Consider the following 19,703-nt stretch of genomic DNA (forward strand, 5'->3'; position numbering starts at 1 on the left):
ATTTTTATATGGTTTCCACTCAGAATCGCGAGCTCTTTCAATCCTAATAGGAGAAAAAGTGTTTCAAGGTTCTTTTCCCATTCCATTACCATTTTTTCGGCAACGGAATGGAAAGTTTGAAAAATGTATGGAAAGGATCAAAGGACCATGGGCAAATTTGTATGGGCACTGTCCCCACCCACCAACAGAAATGAAACATGTCTCATTTAATAGATCTTGGCAAACTGATGATTTTTTAGTATGACGAGAATCGCCCTATGTATGGGGTTTTCTTGGAAAACCGTGTTTTGTTTTTACATATTTTTTGCTCGTCTCATTGAAAGTTACAAAGAGAAGGTTGAAAAAATATTATGTTACTAACAATAATACTTCACAAATATATATTCAGGACAGAAATCTTTTATATTTTTTAATAGTTTTGGCTAAAAATATTATTTAATATAAGTTACCATCACGCAGCCCCGCATGCTTGTTTATCAATCAACTAGTATAATAAAAAAACAAAACCTTTCAATGAAATGAGCAAAAAATATGTAAAAACAAAACACGGTTTTCCAAGAAAACCCCATACATATGGCGATCCTCGTCATAGTAAAAGATCATCAGGTTGCTTAGATCTATTAAATGAGACATGTTTCATTTCCGTTGGTGGGTGGGGACATTTCTGCCCATGGTCCTTTTGGGACTGTTTTTTCTTTGAAAAAAAACTTTGAAAACTTTGAAAAAAAATGGCTCACGTGAGAGTGAGATGATTTTTTTTCTCTCTCACACATGAATCACAGTGACATGCCTAGGCACTTGTACAGGCGCCGCCTAGCGGGATAAAATGTCAGTGTGTCTCCTTATAGGATCTGTCACTGTCACCTGTCTTTTACATTGTTATTTGGTCGTGTAATGTTTTCATTTACTCCCAAGTGGCTTAAGGAGACTTGAGGGTAGATTTTGTTTACATTTATTTAAATTATCTAAAAATACAGAAAAGAAATGAATGAATATTGTATACCTCATTATGAAAATTCCACATAAGGTACAGCGGGGCAAATCTCGACTGGGGGGCAATTGTAACTGATCCATTTTTTCCATTATTACGCTATGATGTTGAGTTCTACATGTATCCACTGAACACGTCTACCATATATAACCGGTGGACACTCTATTTAATAATGCAAACATTGTAAAACATGGAAAAAATGGACCAGTTACATTTGCCCCCCAGTCGAGATTTGCCCCGCTATACCTTAAGTAATATATTATTATGTATATAAATACATTTAATGACACACGTTCTGAAGATATAATCTAAATATTATGAGTATTACCACACATCTTTGTATCTTAAATATAATAATTTTTTCTACAACTAAATGTATATTTTTTTTATAATTTCGCTTATTTTAATAAAAGCACAAGCAATTTTTTTTAATACAAGTATTAAAGATTGGAAGTCAGTATCAGTCTGTTAGTTTCACATGGGAAATAGTACATATTACGACATAAGTAGCCATAAATTAAAACACAACCGAAGGGAGTGTTTTAAATCGACACGAGTTACGAATTTCCTTTCCGCACGTGTATCGTCAGCTATCTTTAACTACACGTCATATGCGGGTTGCACTGACGTGTATACACGTCACAATATTTCAACGACGTGTATACACGTCATAACTTTTTTTGCATTTTTAAGCTAGACTAATAAACTGTTTCCCCTCGCCTATTTGCAACTGGAATAAGATGCTAGCCTCTTGGCTTTCGCAGAGTGTCGCCACGTACAAGGACAAGCCTGGGGGTTTACTACATGTTTCAATTGATTTAATCCCTTGGAAGAGTATTTTTCGGCCTTCATGTCATTATCTAGTTTTCATTGACGTGTATACACGTCATGATTGAAACTATCACGTTTTTAATGACGCATATACACGTCTTTTTAGGTCTTCCATTGACGTGTATATACGTCATCTGTTTACAGTGACGTGTATACACGTCATGCTCAAAAATATTGTATCCAATGACGTATATACACGTCATGTGTGGATTTTCATTGACGTGTATACACGTTACGATTTTTCAACGACGTGTATACACGTCATGACTTTTTTTGCATTTCTAAGCTAGACAAATAAGCTGCTTCCCCTCGTCTATTTGGAATTGCACCTTTTCCGAACTAGCGGCGCGGTCCGCGCTGCGGGATAAGGCGCTAGCCAAGAAGACTTGCGCTACGCCTAGCGTCGCCACGTACAAGGACCAGCCTGGAAAAATAAGAAATTAAAAGAATAGGGATGACGATTACATAAAAAAAATGGCATTCTGTTTAGTCCGTCAGTTAGATCGTCCAAAAATACTGAACACATATTTTTTGCTTTTTCTAATTAATGAAAAAATACAAAGATATAGAGCATCAAAGTTCCGGAGTGGGGGCTTGTGACGTCACTTCTAAGTAAAAATTGTACCTAGGCGTGACGTTACGCGAAACTTCAATGCACTGTGCCGTCGTCAGTTTTCGTTTACGAGAAAAAAGAAAAAATACGTGTCTAAAATTCTTTGATAATCTAACTGACGGACTAATTAGGTTTTTTAGTCGTCTCGCCTATTTTTTTTTGTAACAGCAGCCAGCGGAGGGGGGGGGGTCGTGTAATTTAATGTACTCTTATATGGGTATAACATAACAGCAAAAAAAACTAGAATGAATATATTATATTAAACGGGAGTTGAAATTGGACACCACTAGATTTTCACTTGAAACTTGAGCAATTTCATGTGCTCTGCCTACCCCTATACAGACGCGAATTTATGTATGAATGTGTGTATTTAAATGTATATGACTAGTAGCAGAAAATACCCCTAGGTTCAATACTTACCAATAGAGCAATCTCCTGGTATGTAGGGCTCCGAGTTTTCGCCGCAAAGCTGCCTGACGCGCTGGGTGCCCCAACCCCAGGGGTACAGCAGGAGGCCTAGGACGCCGAATAACCCTGAAAATAAATAAAAGATAAGTAATAAGTTATTCGAATTAGCATGACACTATTGACACTCTTAGGAAATAAAGTTACATACATAAATACAATCACGCCTGTATCCCATAAAGGGGTAGGCAGAACACATGAAACTACTAAAGCTTCAGTGCCACTCTTGGCAAATAAGGGGTTGAAAGAAAACGAAACTGTGACATTGCAGTGACAGGTTGCCAGCCTCTCGCCTACGCCACAATTTAACCCATATCCCATAGTCGCCTTCTACGACACCCACGGGAAGAAAGGGGGTGGTGAAATTCTTAACCCGTCACCACACAGGCTAACTAGGCTGGAAATAAAGTTAATGAAATGAAAATGTCATGGATTTAGAGATACTGGCGCTTTTTAACTTTTCCTTTACGTTTTTTAAATTAAACGGCCGATATCTCAAAAACCAAGACTTCTTAATTAAAGTCAAATTGGCTAAATGTGACAGCTGATGAGTTCATCTATTTGTATGGCGGCCGAGCGTGTCAGATTTTGTACTGAAGTTGTTACTTGCCTGTGATTTTAAATATGTCTCAGGCCCTTGAGTGTTCATATATGTTTGTGGTGTTGCGATTAAATATCACGTAACGAGGCATTTTTAATGTTTTTGTTGACTTCAAATTACAAAACTTGACGCCTGAAATCTGCAAGCTGCGATTAAAGACGGACAACTCAGTGGATTTTACTGAGTTCATTTGACACGCTAAGTAGATACGTTTCCTTGATCTATCTATGGTATATATGACATCTGTGCTGATGGGTCTTATCAAGTTTTGGCGTTAGTGGAAACCCCCTATTTTACATTTTCAATAGGCTATTAGCCTCCTAGTCAAATCAGCTTCTTTTTAAGAACTGTCAAAACGAATTTGAACGACTTGCTAATATGGAATTTATATGAAATCGAATTGAGTGACGTCATGGTCAACTCAGTTACTTTATATATTTCTACCTGACTTATTAAATAGAAATTGGATTTAAATGTAACTTCTGTCCATGTTTTTCCTATAATTATCTGATGCTTTATTTCGTGCATGGTATACAATATTTTTCCCCTCACTAGCTCGGAAACACGTGTTTTGTCCTTTAATACCAGCGGGTAAAAACGCATTTTATCCACTAGTGGGTAAAGTAATTTGACCTTGAATAAAGTCAAATTAACTGCGTTAAAATTGATAAACGTAGGTGAATCTAGTAATAAAGATGATTTACCACCTGTGGAACCACTGGAAGCAGTGATAAACGCATTTTTTGCGTTGTAGTTTCCTCGCTATAGTGAGGGGAAAAGTTTTGTGTTACACTCGGGTGCAAATGTATTTTACTTCTCGTGTGTTAAAAAACTCGCAAGTTCAGGATTCTATCATCTCGAACCACTCGCTTCGCTGGTGGTTCAACTATAGAATACTTTCACTTGCTCGTTTTTCAATTCCACACTCGGCGTTAAAATACAACTTTGCTCCCTTGTATAACAAATAACTATTATTTTGACTACAGTCAAGTTCCCCATTTAAGGCAGTAATTTTTTTCACTTTTGAATTTCTATCTATCTATCTATCTCTATAGCCTTTTCTTCTGAACATGGTCTGGTGTTTATGATTGTTTGTTTAGATGAAGTCGCGTAGTTCAGTGTGCCTGTTGGCAAAGGCCTCCTCCAGCTCTTTCCAGTATTTCCTCTGCCTGGCCAGTCTAGTCCAGAAAGGCCCTACAGTGGTTATAATTTCGTTCTCCCATCGTTTGAGTGGTGGGCGTTGAGCTCTTGAACCATCTCTGGGGTGCCACATGAGGACTTTTTGGCTCCATTTTTCGGTCTTACATCTTACAGTGTGGCTCTCTGGCACTTCGCAAGTTTGTCTCTTTGTTTTACAGTGAGGGACCAGGTTGTGCAGCCGTAGCTTAGACATGGCAGGACACATGAGTTGAAGGTTTTACTTTTTATCCGTATTCCCAGGTTGCTCTTCATGATCTCTTTGAGAGACCAGTATTTGTTCCATCCTGATGATATTCTTTTGTTGATTTCTTTATCCTTTTGAATTTACTCTAGTATTAAAATAGTCCACAAGTGTATTGAAAATGGTTATTTACCTCCCAAGGCTTGAGTAGCTCCAGCTAACGATATAACACTCTTCTTAAACACGGATTGAACACAACACGCCATTACACCGGCTAGTACCGTCGAGAATTGTATAGCTGCACCTGAAATTCAAAATTATTATGTATACAGGTGAATCAACTTTTCTTTGCCAGCAAAATTACGCATACTTCGACTACATGTGGTCAGAAAATTTAATTTGTATTTAGTATAATTTATTTTTACTTATTATATTAAAAACAATTAGTTTATACTTATTATAATAAAAACAGATATACAAGCTATGCAATACATCATGTTTTTATAGGATTTGCTATTTTATTACTTTATTTCGAGCAGTGACCCAGTGGACATAGCTGTCCCTCACTTTTGTATGAAAAAAGTGTCTCTTCCACTGGGTCACATATAGATTTAATTGTAAATGTTTTTTTTTTTAATTATTCCCTTAATGTAAAATAAAAATAAGGATCTTTATTCACGATGGCCAGGTTAAAACTCAAAAAACTAGAGCTAATAATAAGTATGGGCAATTCTTGCAAAAAGCAAGAAAAAGTTGATTCACCCATATGATAGCATGATGATGATGATGATGATGATTTTATCCTGTTGTCCCTCATCAGGGGCATAGGGCTCTCAGGAAGGATATGATAGCATAGAGATAAAAAAAAGAAAAAAACAGATATACCTATGTAAACTTTCTCTTAAAAATAGATTATTAAGACTGTTAGTTATGGAGGAGCGGGGCATCCCAATCACACCACAGGTCTTTACCTAAAGGGAAGTCCCAACCACTGATGGCAACATTGTAAACCTTTTTCAAGGAGATAAAACATTTTTCATTTTCATTTTTTCATTTTCATTTTTTCATTTTCATTTTTTCATTTTCATTTTTCATTTTCATAGAGGAATAAGTAAGGGAAGAGTTGTAACTCCATACATCAGTAAATGCAAGTTATTTGTAGTGACATCTAGCATCAGTCATGCATAGCTTAAAATATCAGTACCACTACTTGACACTAGGTGCCAACAGTGTTGCGTTTGCCAAAAATGTAATATTAAAACAGTTTACAACTTATATTACAAGCAGAAGGAATTGAAAACAGGATACTGATTGATACGACTGTATTTATTAGCTAAAAATTGTTGAGCATTAGACTTTTTGTTCGTCGCGACATCTATTGACAAGTAGCTGTACTGGGGGCTGATTTTTGAATCTCACGGCGTTCGAATTCAGAAAATTGTCACTAAAAATAATAGGCAATTCACCGTTTTCAACCGGTATTTTAGTGACAGTGAGACTCAAAAATCGGCCCCCTGATAATTTACGATAGTTGACGCGTGAATGCGTCGACGTCACGCAGGCTTTGCTTTAATATGGTGTTATCAATTTGTATTTTTGGTTTGTGATCTGTACTATAGTTTTAGTTCATCCTCCCATTTTCTTAAGACAACTTGATATGGAAAGAGTAATTGAGTTTGGATTAAAAAACATTCAGTCGAATTGAGAACCTCCTCCTTTTTTGAAGTCGGTTAAAAATAATGATTGAAAATTTGCATGGAACTGAAATTTAATCATGTACATTAGAGATGGGCCGAATATTCGGTAAATATTCGGTATTCGGCATATTCGGCAAGTTTTTCAATATTCGTATTCGGCCGAATAGTTCGGTTACATTGCCGAATATTTACGGAATAAACAAAGTAAATAAATAGCGTAAATCGTTTCGTTTTTCATCGGATAATGACATCTTATTTTAGCATTCTAAGGGACCACCAAAGGGAGATAAAATGCGTTAAAATATACCTACAATAATTATGTAAAAAAGTGAAAATAACGTAGTTTAAGAAACAAAAACCAAAATTTTCTTCCCCACTAAATTATAGGAACAATAAGAGCCTTAGTACCCATCACCAATCATTGAAAATTTTTTAACTCCAAGCCAGGATTTAAAATATGTCAGAACCGAATATTCGGCCGAATGTTCGGTTCGGTAACAGCTGAACCGAATGTTCAGGCGAATATTCGTATTCGGTAAAGTCCGTATTCGGCCCATCTCTAATGTACATATTATTTTGATGTCACATTGTAAATTCGAATTAGAATTAGTCTCTTAACACAAACAGCAAGTCAGAACTTACATAAAGACAAGAAAAATAGAGCAGCCTTCCAAGGTGTAGGGTAGCGGCTAGGATCCGTAGCGAACCCGTAGAAAGAGAATGAACCGCAGTCATCATGGCTGTCCTTTATACGCAAGCATCTAAAAAATCATTCAAATCATTTAAGCGTTTATATAGGTACCTTCTAACTACTATAAACCTCAATTGCACACCTCAATACGGTAAACAACATAGTCAGTAATTTTTTTTTAATTATAAATGGGTGTAGTCTTGGCCACAGACTAGCCAAAGGCAAAGACGTGGCCTACGATGGAGTGAGCTCGCCCAGAAGATGCCTGTTCACTCTTGATTTGAAGGTGTTTGAAATGGCAACTTTTTTTCGGAATATGTGTAAATACTTGTCAAAGTAGAAATAAACAGCACCTTAAGAGAAAAAGAGGCTGTCTTATCACTTTCAGACAACCTTCAAGTATTATATTTTCCAACCATTTTAAAATAGGTACCCTGATTTTAAACACAATTTTGATACCAAGGAACCATTTTATATTTAAATTTAATGTACTAGTACAATCTAATTTCAACTGGAAGTACCCACCCACAAGCTAAAGGAGCATAAAAGCTAAGTGATTGAAAAATTGCTTACAAATCACATGAGATCAATAAGTGACCTATAGTTACGTTTAAGTATGATTTATAGACTATTAAAACTTTGTTCAAGACTTGGCAGGTCAAAGTTAAAACAATGTTATAAAAACTCTTAATATTACAGCTTTTTCAATAAAAAGAACTTTAACAACTTAATTAACCGCTACTATGTAGGCAATCGACATAAAAAACGAACTAGAAACTTATTCTATTCAAGTTTAAGGTCTGAACTAAAGGAAAGTTTAATAAAAAGTTTATACGGTTACCTGTTGTATATCCCGACACTAGGCACATAAAATCCGGTAACGTTATCCCTATTTTGCACCCTAGGCTGCCCTAACAACCACTTGGGAGTCATTATACCGGAAAGGATTAGCATAAAGGCGACCAAACTCAAAAGGAGCCAGGCCAAACTCCGCCCTGTGATGATCACGTAGCACATTTTGTGTGTAATGTGAGATAAAAGCTGAAGTTTAAGTTATTGTGTATGTGCTAATAAGAATAATAAACGTTTAACTGGGCCAGCATCGAAGTTACGAAAACAAAAACTTGTGAGATAAAGTGAGATGGGTGAGCGAAATAGAAAAGCTCCATTGACAGCTTTTATTTTTAAAAATGTTGACAGGTCTCGCAGTGTTGCTAGTACATTTAGGGTTATTCTTGCTTTAACCAATAAGTTTATAGTTCGATTTTTTCTTCTTTTTTATAGAATTATATTTATCAAAAGAAATATGTTTATATAATCACTACAGACCTGATAAATAGATTTTATTCTTAATAAGTTATAAAATAAATTATTCGATGGCTTTAAAAATATTAATACGCCCTTTCACTTTCTACAAACGGTATTGAACGCATCCTTTAGAGCGTCATCTGGCGGAAAATAAACAAAACCAAGAAATCTGTCTGTTCGTGTTCTTTTTAGGGTTCCGTAGCCAAAATGGCAAAAACGGAACCCTTATAGTTTCGTCATGTCCGTCTGTCCGTCTGTCCGTCTGTCCGTCTGTCCGTCTGTCACAGCCGATTTACTCGGAAACTATAAGTACTACAGTGATGAAATTTGATGGGAATATGTGTTGTATGAACCGCTATAAAATTATGACACTAAATAGTAAAAAAGAATTGGGGGTGGGGCCCCCATACATGTAACTGAGGGATGAAAATTTTTTTTTTCGATGTACATACCCGTGTGGGGTATCAATGGAAAGGTCTTTTAAAATGATATAAAGTTTTCTAAAAAACATTTTTCTTAAAGTGAACGGTTTTTGAGATATCAGCTCTCAAAGTCGTAAAAAGTATGTCCCCCCCCCTCTATTTTTATAACTACGGGGTATAAAATTCTAAAAAAAATAGAGGTGATGCATGCTAATTAACTCTTTCAACGATTTTTGGTTTGATCAAAGTATCTCTTATAGTTTTTGAGATAGGTTGATTTAACTGTAATTTTGGTTTGCTGCTACGGAACCCTTTGTGCGCGAGCCCGACTCGCACTTGGCCGGTTTTTTCTCTACGTGCGTGAAATGGTCAATCGGAAGACCAAACTTTATTTGCAATATTGAATATTTGTATCAATTAGTGCTTAAATATATATAGTAATATAAACCTCGCATTTAATTGTGGTGTGTGCTAGATCTGAAGTGAAGTGAAATGTGGTCGATGACAGTGTAAAACTAATGTAAGTATTACCTGACAAAATTATCATACACGTCTGCCTATTGCGCACCTTGATAATCGAACATCTGTTAAATTTAGTAGTGTAATATAGCTTGTCATTGTAATGTTCACATCTCTGTAAAAAGGAATCGAATCGACGTATTTGTACAGTTATTTTAGTCTAAGTCGTTGTTTTAGTCTAATATTAAGTGTATATCAATAGTGCCATGAGATTTTTCGACATACAAAGAAGTGGTGTCGTATCGAGAATAGGTAAGGAGGAAATTAAAAACATGTTTCCATTCCCTTCTTTGGTTGCAAAATCTCAATCCTTTGTGAGAATGAGACATACTTTTACTTTTTGTCATTAACGTTTGATTCTGTATTTCTTAAACAAATTGGATATTACGTTTTAAGTGGGTAGATTCAAAAGTGAAATTACGTATCAATCTTGCATCGACATTATTTTTTTAAACTTGTTTAAAGACAAGACGATATGATAAACAGCCTATGCATTATGTAGGCTGAATAAAAAATGCTACCTGACTAGATCTTTATCCTGTTTTACTGTACTGTTACACTGTAGATTGATTTACTTATGCATTTATATAACTGGTGTTTACTGGTGCACTATAAGTGGGAAAGTTTTTTTAACTCCACTTTTACTTGGTTATAGACCAGTGGTTCTGTTAATCATTTCTATAACAGACCAAAGACAATTTGTTAAAGTTTTAGAACAATCAGAATTTGGGATACCCCCATTTGCCAGAATTTCATTTGCCATAATTTTATTTGCCACCCTATTCAACAATCATAATATTGTTTCTCATAACATCTTATGCCATAATACACCGGTCAAATCTTACATGAAAATCGGCTAAAAAAACAAAGTGTGATGTAAAGCTGGATTTTTGGTATGTTATTTGGAGTCCTTGGGGGAATGTAAGACTATATTTTGCAAGCAAAAAAAAAAGTGTGCTAACTTCGTAATTTAAAAAAAAAGTAAAAAAATCGGACTTTTTTTGGTTTTTATTTTTTTATTAAAAAACTATGCGTTTTTGGTCAAAAGGTGCTTTGTAATGTTGAAAGCGCATTAAATTTCAAACAGTTTGACATCTTTTTTATCAATGTCCGTCAAATAGTTTTCGAGATATGAAGCGTCAAAAAAGGTTAATTTTTGACGCATTTATAAAATGTAGCGTTTTGCCAATATTTTTAGACAAATATATCTGCAAAATACTTCATGATATGATATATATTGCAATATAACATTGTATAAAATTTAATTTGCTTTAGTTTTAGTGCAAATAAAGGTCAGTAAGACGAATAGTTACTTTGGTAAACAAAAAAAAAACTATAAATAGAGAAGCCAAGAGTCTGGTAGATTGGTTAAGGTAAAATAGTTTACGGTAAAAGTTTTAGGTTGAAAGTGCTATCTATTCGATCTTACTTTCTTTGATATCCGTTTATCTGAAAAAATTGTCTAAGCTAACTTTGCATCGATTTGACTATTACTAATGAAGAAATAAAATACAGTAAAATTTTGAAGTTTAGTAAATTAGAAAAATAAAACAGAATTAGTTACATTTTCCTGGTTCTGCATCTTGATGGCACAACTCCTGTAGTGATAGAAAGTCCACTTGAGTTGTATTTGACCACCAATTGCTGTGGAATAAACTACGGGAACGGAAAGCGCCCACGCCAATTATTAAGATACTGGAGAAGTGGTATTCCCAGCAGAAGAACGTAGTAAGATGGAAGTCAACTCTGTCCACCGCCAGCGGGCTAAACTGTGGCGTGAGACAAGGAGGCAGTATGTCTCCGGCTCTCTTCAGCGTGTACATGGATGTGCTGTCGCAGGCTTTGACCAGTACCGAGGTTGGCTGCTCCATCAATGGGCAAATGATAAATCACATCGCATATGCAGACGATATGGTCCTACTAGCACCATCTGTGGGAGCTATGCGTAAGTTACTTGCAGAATGCGAGAGATACGCCAGCCAGCATAACATGAGATAATATCCGGACAAGTCTGAATTAATGCTCATGGAGGCAGCACATATGCCCACACATGTACCACCTCTTTTGCTTGATGGAGTTCAATTGCGGAGAGTACACGAAGTCAAATATCTTGGCCACATCTTGTTCTCCAGTTTAAAAGACCAGGAGGACATAGAAAGGCAGAGGCGAGCCACCGCAGTAAGGGCAAACATGTTGGCTAGAAGATTCGCCAAATGTAGTGACAGCGTAAAAAGACAGCTGTTCCTCAGTTTTTGTACAAGCGTGTATACTGTCGAGTTATGGTCCGACTACACCTGCGCGGCGGTGAGAGACCTGCGCGTGCAATACAACACATACTATGTACTGATATTTCGTTAAACGGAGAATACTATGATTCGGGCACGTCCACGACAACGCTTGTGAGATTGCATCGATGTTATTGACCCTCAGTGATATGCTTTAAAAACCAGTCCGTACAAGAACAATTTCGGAACAATCTGATTCAATTAGTGAGGGTTTTCTACTCGTAAATATTTTTTTCCGCCAAGCGGCGAGCCTGAGGTCTTTCTGACCGTAAACTTAACTTACTAAATAAATGTTGATATACGCAAATATGTGTCTGAGTAATACTTGAACAGCCCCCAAATAATAATAATTCGTTCTCCGCTACGCCTCCTGTAAATATATGTAAACTATCCCATTTGGCCATTACCATCCACCGATTATTTCTGATCCAGTTATACTAGACTTATGATATAATCCTATTTTTTTTTAATAACTGGCACTCCATTGGTCTTATTGAAACTTTCTACATTTTTATTTTACAATTTATGTAGTAGCCTGAGTTCTTTTGCTGATATCTGTCTCAAAATATTAGCAAAACGAATATTTTCATAGAAAGGGGAAAAATGCTCTTTTTTTGACGCTTCATATCTCAAAAAATATTTGACGGACATTGATAAAAAAGATGTCAAACTGTTTGGAATTTAATGCGCTTTCAACATTACAAAGAAACTTTTGACCAAAAATGCATAGTTTTTTAATAAAACGGCAAAAACCAAAAAAAGTCTGATTTTTTTACTTTTTTTTTTAAATTACGAAGTTAGCACACCATTTTTTTGCTTGCAAAATATAGCCCTACATTCCCCCAAGGACCCCAAATAACATACCAAAAATGCAGCTTTACATCACACTTTGTTTTTTTATTTCTCTTTTTGACCAGTGTATAATCATTGTTTACTATATTAATCAAGTGCCAGAAACTTTGTTTCCCATGAAGTCAGTTTCCATAATGTCATTTGTCAGAATCATCGAAATCAGTAATTACCACATTCCATACCATCATTTGTCATCCAAATTAGCGACCCGAAAAGTCAATTTCCATAATGTGATTTGGCAGAATCATCGAAATGCGTAATTATCACAGAGACGACACTACTAGAAGTACTAAAAAGAATGGGATAAGAATGAATCTGCTATCAGAGAGTAGGTTAGGTTAGGTTAGAACTGTGACCACCTGAAAAATAAAACTGCTATCAGAAAGTAGGTTAGGTTAGGTTAGAACTGTGACCCCCTGGAAAATGAAACTGCTTGAAAAGTAGGTTAGGTTAGGTTAGAACTGTGACCCCCTGGAAAATGAAACTGCTATCAGAAAGTAGGTTAGGTAATAATATGGGCAATAATTAATATGGCAATAATTGCTTATGGCGTTTGAATATTATATTAAACCATATTATTGCACTTAATAATATGGCTAACAAATAGTATGGCATTGTATGATTATGGAAGGTAATGTTCGGATAAACAACCAGTATGTCATACAATTTTTATGGTAAACAAATCATTCGGGCAAATGAAATTCAGGCAAGTTAAATTCGGGCATATGAATATTATGTTAAATGACTGTCGGGCAAACAATAGACAACCTCAGAATTTATGCAATAAGAATGTTGAAATGTATTGTTATACTCATAAGTTGCCAAATAAAATGGAGCCACTGAGATGGCAATCATGTTATACAATATGTTGAGCATTGTAATGTTTACCAAAGTAATAGTGTATGTTAAAGTTATTCAAATGATATTCTTTGTCTGCCACAATGGGGTTTAAATTTGTTTTTATTACAAGAGATTCTGAGGTGACTTCATTTTTGTCTGCAAAGATAATATTAATTCATATAAGATTAATAAAATCTAAGATAAAAATCATACCTCAGAACCAAAAAGAAAATTTTATGCAACATTGCCAGGTTACACTGGCCGAAACATTGGAAAAAAGGTAAAATAATGTTAATTGATCATGTCACGAGACTACTAGAGTAGCAAGTGTAACCTTATAGGTAACCCATTCTCAACATGCTTGAATAAATCATTTCATTTCGACCTGAGTATGAGTATAAATTTATGCTCATTGAGATGGTGATACACCTCTTGATGATGCTCAATTAAATGGCATTCATATTTAACAATTTCAATACATCAAGTAAAAATTATGGGTCAAATTTTCAGAAATTGGTTTCAATCAAAATCAAAAACTACAAATTTAACTTTGTACATCAATCCTCTATATCCATTGTCTTTGATATCTGTAAGCTACTATAATTTTATTCTGCATTGAAGCCTCGGCCCAAGACATCCTTTAAAATAGGCTAAATTGCCAGTTACTAGCCAGCATCCAATAACTGGCCAGTCTATACTAAAAAAATTGGCTGTGACAGATGGACAGACAGACACACGAGTAATTCTATAAGGGTTCCGTTTTCCCTTTTTGAGGTATGGAATTCTAAAAATGAATTATTTTTTCCTTTAAATAGAGTTCATTTAAGGAGCTTCTAAATGAGCCATATCTTCTATTATTCTCTTGCAATATGTGGCCAGCAATTATTGGATTGGTGTCCATCTCTTACATGTTAGAGAACGACATTAATAGTTGTTGGGCACATATTGCAGTAAAAGTATTGCCTGTTTAGAAACCCCTTTATCCTCCTGGTGTTCAATGGACGCATGGGGGGGGGGGGACAAAATACCTATGATAAAATTTGAATCTAAGTTAAATAGAATTGAGTTGCTTTTGTTTTGATTCGTTCGATTTTCAAACAAAAGAAATTCAGCCCTGTTTTTTAGTACCATTGATTCAAATTTGTTTGGCAAAATTTTTGTATGGTGGGCCATTAGATGTTATACATACAATTTCTATTACTGGCCTCCTCTCAGTAACAGGCTATGTTATGGTATTGACTAGTAACTTCAAGTAGTGAAGCAAACAAATTTCAATGAGAGAATAGCCATATAAAGTTGATTTTCATTTAGTAATAAAACTCCCAAGTATTAGAAATTAAAAAAAAAAATCGAAAAAAAAAAATCAAAATTATTTATTTTCAGCAAAGTAGACATGCGATAGGGGCCGAATCCTCCTTTTAAGTTTAAAACTTACAGCAATACAGAAAGGACATCATACATTTCTTTGCATAACAATGAGAAATATAAAAGTACTAGCTATTGCTCGTGGCTTCGCTCGTGTTAGAGAGAGACAAAAAGTAGCCTATGTCACTCTCCATCCCTTCAACTACCTACACTTAAAAAAATCACGTCAATTCGTCGCTCCGTTTTGCCGTGAAAGACGGACAAACAAACAGACACACACACTTTCCTATTTATAATTTATAATATTAGTATGGATTTTTATCAAAACTAACAAACATTTTTCTCTTTGTTTCAGAAAACCCCAGCAATCAAATTATGTTATTGTAAATAACAATATAATCTGTGATCTCTGTGTATAGTGCTAGTTTACAGGATAATCTGTTAAATAATAGTTTAGTTTGTTTATGTTACGATGAGTGGTGTTAGCTTGAAACCTCCACCGCCGTTGAAGCAAATCGACTTGGATCAGGTAAGTTGTTTTGGCAGTTTTTTTATTTTAGTTTTTAAGGACTATGCATCAAAATGGTCCTTAAAATAATATCGTCACTACTTTAAAAACATCTCGTATCTCACGCTGTTCCTCAAAGTTAAAACGCAGTAAGTCTATATGAATTCCATACATACTTACTACCATTTTCTTTTCATTGACAGACGAAGATACAAGTTTTAAAAGTAGTGACGATATATTGTTGGTACCATTCTCAAGCAAAAGGTCTCCTAAGCATAATGATGTTCTTTTAATTTTCGTTGTCTGAGTACCCATAACACAAGCCTTCTTGAGCTTACCATGGGCCTCAGTCAATCTGTGTAAGAATGTCCTATAATATTTTATTTATTTATATAAAGATACCAGCAAAACTCGTCCTTATGTCGTTTACTGACAATGTGGTAATTTTTACTTAAGAACTTCTAACTATCTATTTAGCCCCTTTTTTCTGAATTAGAGAGTATCTCATAATTCAGTGTGCCCCTTGGGCCATGTATGTACACCCTGGTTTTATTGAATTCTGTTAACTTTAAGGGAAGGGTCTTTAGATCAAATGCAATTAATTTCTCTAAGAAACTAGCATCTTAACTCTTATGGTTATCGAGTTATTAAAAAAATAAAGATAATTACTGAACACGTGTGTGACAGCCTTTACCAATTCCTAATGTTATTTGTTTTGACATGTGCCATCAATCACTTGACACTAACTTGAATAAACTGAAATAGATATCATACACGAAAGAAAAAACGGCAAGGCCCACTGGTGGCCGAGCCGGGAATCGAACCCGGGTCTTCAGCTTACGCGGCTAACGTCTTTACCACTAGACCACACGCCCGCGTTTTTTATATTCAATAAAAATAATTTGATTTGTTCCCTAGTTGTACTAACTTGAATGTTATTCTTAAGGGCCTCTCACATGAATAAATTCATTTATTATGTATGAAAATGATGAATTTTTTTGCGAATTTAACTAAATGTGATATACAGGGTGGTTTCTGATAATGAACCTAGCTACGTGTCAAATTTAACGGAAAACAAAAAATAATACTTATAGATAAATATAGACCATGAATTTGAATTTCTTTGTTAGTAAAATTATTGCAAGTCATTCATTAGTATTTACTAATGTTCAAATATGGCTTGTCGGCTACTACGTCACCGTAAAATAAAGGAAATCTTATGGTAATCCATTTGGGATTGCAATCAGTCATCAACTTGTGTACCTTTTCTTAGGTTAGCAACGCGTATGTAATACCTCCGAAGTTGCTGCGTCCATAGGCTACGGAAACTGCTTATGATAAGATAGGCCGTATGCTTGTTTGCCACCAACGTGGTATTAAAAAAAAAACCTTTATTTTAGTGACGATAAATATGATAATAAACCCATTTTAGTAAATAAAAACCTAATAAGTTCTCAATTTACTACAAATTAAGCAGACGGCACAATGACACACTTTCCACAGTTTCGTCATCACAACTGTGCATTGCTAATTTGGTTTAAAACGGTCTGTGCAATTATTGGTTTTAACTAGAGATGGGCCGAATATGGATTTTGCCGAATACGAATATTCGGCCGAACATTCGGTTCAGCTCTTACCGAACCGAACATTCGGCCGAATATTCGGTTACGCCTTATTTTTAAAGCAAATGTTAAGATTAAAACTATGAAATGATTGATAATTATTATACATACAAGTATGTTCTTATGATTTAGTGGATAACTAAAACTTAGTTAAAACAACTCTGAACTCTTCTCAACTCTTAAAATACGGTTTTTTTTAACTTTTTTACAAAACAATTGTGTTTATATTTTGACCCATTTTTAGTAGTTCCTTTGAAAGCTACTAAAATAGGAGCTTATTATGCAATGGAATACGTAAGATCTTCATTAGTTTTTTACTTTGTTTATTCGGTAAATATTCGGCAATGTAATCGAACTATTCGGCCGAATACGAACATTGAAAATCTTGCCGAATATGCCGAATACCGAATATTTACCGAATATTCGGCCCATCTCTAGTTTTAACGTCTGGACTGGACTTAAAATGAGAACATTTGTGTAAGCTCACCTAGGGTTGCAATTTTTTTTTCCTGGCTTGAAAAAAAGAACCTTATAATTCACGAAAAACCGTTATTGTCGTGTTATTTGTTCATCTGAAAAAAATTCCCTTCCAATGCTAACTGAAAAATTTTAAAATTTTCAGTTACCATTGGAAGGGACACTTGAAGGCCTCAGTCTTTTTTTCTTTGTATAAATTACAACATTTTCTATGAATGTAATTTAATTTCTTAGAGTACAGAATTGTTGCCATGTTAAAATAATTTACGTGCTATAAGTGGTACCTAGTTTCGAAAAAAAAAGCACTTAGGTAATGTAATTAGTAATTAGGTAATGTGGGGGGCCACATCTAGCGTCTCGCGAGCGTCGCGTCGGGCCAACTGTATGGGGAAAGCCTGACGCCGCGTCGACGTCGCGTCGACGCGGCGTCTTTTTCCATACAGTTGGCCCGACGACCTCGCTCGCTAGATGTGGGGGGACCCTTATTTTATTATTTGTATAGCTACCTTTGATCTATGTTTTTTGACGATTTGCTCATGTTTTCAGATATGGGGCGATCTCCGAGAGGGCATAGAACATGTGTACAGGAAACAGCATATGGAGAGGAAGAGATACATGGAGTTGTATACGTATCCTTTTTTAACCACCGACGCAAAAACGACGGGGGGTCTGTCTGTGTGTGGGTCTGTCTGTGGCATCGTAGCTCCCGAGCGGATGAACTGATTTAGATTTAGTTTTTTATTTATTTAAACTTTATTGCCCAAAAATACACAAAAATGTACAAATGGCGGATTTAATGCCAAAAGGCATTCTCTACCAGTCAACCATAGGGCCAAACAGAGATTAGAAAACAAAAAGGTACTAAGAAGAAAAGCAAACTATATGTATAGACTACACATACTTTTACATAAATAGATATTTATAATAAATATTTTAAATATTACATATAATACATACAATGAAATACATATAATATTGATGGATATTATTCGAACTCTTGTTTTAGCAAGTGCTTGCATAACAAACGCTTAAATTAAATGAAAACTTACTTACGATTAGTTTGCCTGAAAACAAGTTACAATTTATTTTCTTAACACAAATTCAGTCATGTATACAACTACTGCACTTCAGTGCACCAGAACACGTTCACTGGCAGTGGAGTGTCTCACAGCCGGGGGCAAGCTGCAAGGCAGGGCCAGGGCTTTGGGCTTGTTAACAAGAAACAGGTAAGACTCTAATTTCAAGTTTTTTACAAGCTTTTCTTCAACTTACACTACCGTCAAAAAGTTTAAGACCAAACACGATATATGCAAATAATTAACATTTCATGAAGTTCCTATGAGAATATTACTTTTCAGTACCTACAACCGACAAAATAAAGCGTATAACAATTTTTAAAAAGGGATCATAATAAGAAATAAAAGCTAAACGTTTTTCTCATCGAAAAATCCTCCTCGACGCTTTTTCACTTCCAAGCAGATTCTTGGCATTCTTGCTATAAGTTTGTGTAGCGTTTCTTGGCTAATGGATTTCCACTCGTATTGCCGTATCTCCCATAGAGCTGTTGCAGATGTCGGACATTGTCTTCGGACTCTACGGTCGAGTTCATCCCATAAAAGTTCGATCGGGTTAAGGTCTGGGGATTGCGGTGGCCAAATCATATTTTTTAACACACCTTGGCGTTCTTTATTGACTGTGTAGTTTCTACAGATCTTTGCTGAGTGTTTGGGATCGTTATCTTCTTGCAGAACAAATGGGTTGCCGATCAACATAATAAGATTACGTTGTTTTCTATTGATTACAAATTTAGTTTGATGATTTTTAGAAGGGTTTATAACAATGACATTGAACATTGTGTTTGGTCTTAAACTTTTTGAGGGTAGTGTACCTTGTTAGTATGTTAGTTTGGGCACAGAATATATAATAGTACAAGTACAGAAGGACCACTGCTTTGATGTTCACGAAATGCCGCCTTTTAAATGTCAACAAAATTCTAACAAAGAATCGAGCCGCACGTGCGCAGCGTCGGACGATAGGGTTGCCTATGGATTAAAACGAATTAATACTCAGATAAAATGTTATACTATTATATTCCAATCTGGGGTACTTTCTGGGTATATATACAGTATTTATATATTTTTGTGTAAGTCCCAACATCACAAGCCTTATTGAACTTTTCCGTGGGACTTAATCAATAGTAAATCTGTGTAAGATTGTCCTATTTTATTTATTATG

The 19,703-nt window shown here is 35.3% G+C and overlaps 2 protein-coding genes across 6 annotated transcripts in view; one reads left to right on the forward strand and one right to left on the reverse strand.

The window, feature by feature from the left end:
• Positions 1–1,172: 1,172 nt before the first annotated feature.
• On the reverse strand, positions 1,173–8,426 carry LOC125238767 (LHFPL tetraspan subfamily member 2a protein). 2 transcript variants are annotated; one of them, XR_007178469.1, is made up of 6 exons: positions 8,112–8,426; positions 7,222–7,340; positions 5,076–5,186; positions 2,856–2,969; positions 2,015–2,246; positions 1,173–1,974 (listed from the first exon to the last, which is right to left on the reverse strand). XR_007178469.1 is itself a non-coding variant. In XM_048146201.1 (5 exons), the coding sequence occupies exons 1-5, from the start codon at positions 8,285–8,287 to the stop codon at positions 2,104–2,106; spliced, it is 663 nt and encodes a 220-aa protein (XP_048002158.1). In that variant the 5' UTR covers positions 8,288–8,426; the 3' UTR covers positions 1,173–2,103. The 2 variants fall into 2 exon arrangements, 1 of the variants encoding a protein (XP_048002158.1); XM_048146201.1 differs by having other exon boundaries at positions 1,173–2,246.
• Positions 8,427–9,350: 924 nt separating this feature from the next.
• The window catches only part of LOC125238688 (cullin-1), a 49,661-nt gene continuing 39,308 nt past the window's right edge, over positions 9,351–19,703 (forward strand). For 3 of the 4 annotated variants that reach the window (XM_048146087.1, XM_048146086.1, XM_048146089.1), the window contains exons 1-4: positions 9,351–9,520; positions 15,217–15,390; positions 18,015–18,097; positions 18,574–18,694. In XM_048146087.1, the coding sequence (XP_048002044.1) occupies positions 15,334–15,390; positions 18,015–18,097; positions 18,574–18,694 (261 nt within the window). In that variant the 5' untranslated portion in view covers positions 9,351–9,520; positions 15,217–15,333. Of the gene's footprint in view, positions 9,521–9,618; positions 9,772–15,216; positions 15,391–18,014; positions 18,098–18,573; positions 18,695–19,703 lie in introns of those variants that run through there. The other variant, XM_048146088.1, reaches the window with a different exon arrangement.

Source organism: Leguminivora glycinivorella, chromosome 24 (genome assembly GCF_023078275.1).
Source record: "Leguminivora glycinivorella isolate SPB_JAAS2020 chromosome 24, LegGlyc_1.1, whole genome shotgun sequence".
In the NCBI taxonomy this organism is placed as follows: Eukaryota; Metazoa; Arthropoda; class Insecta; order Lepidoptera; family Tortricidae; genus Leguminivora; species Leguminivora glycinivorella.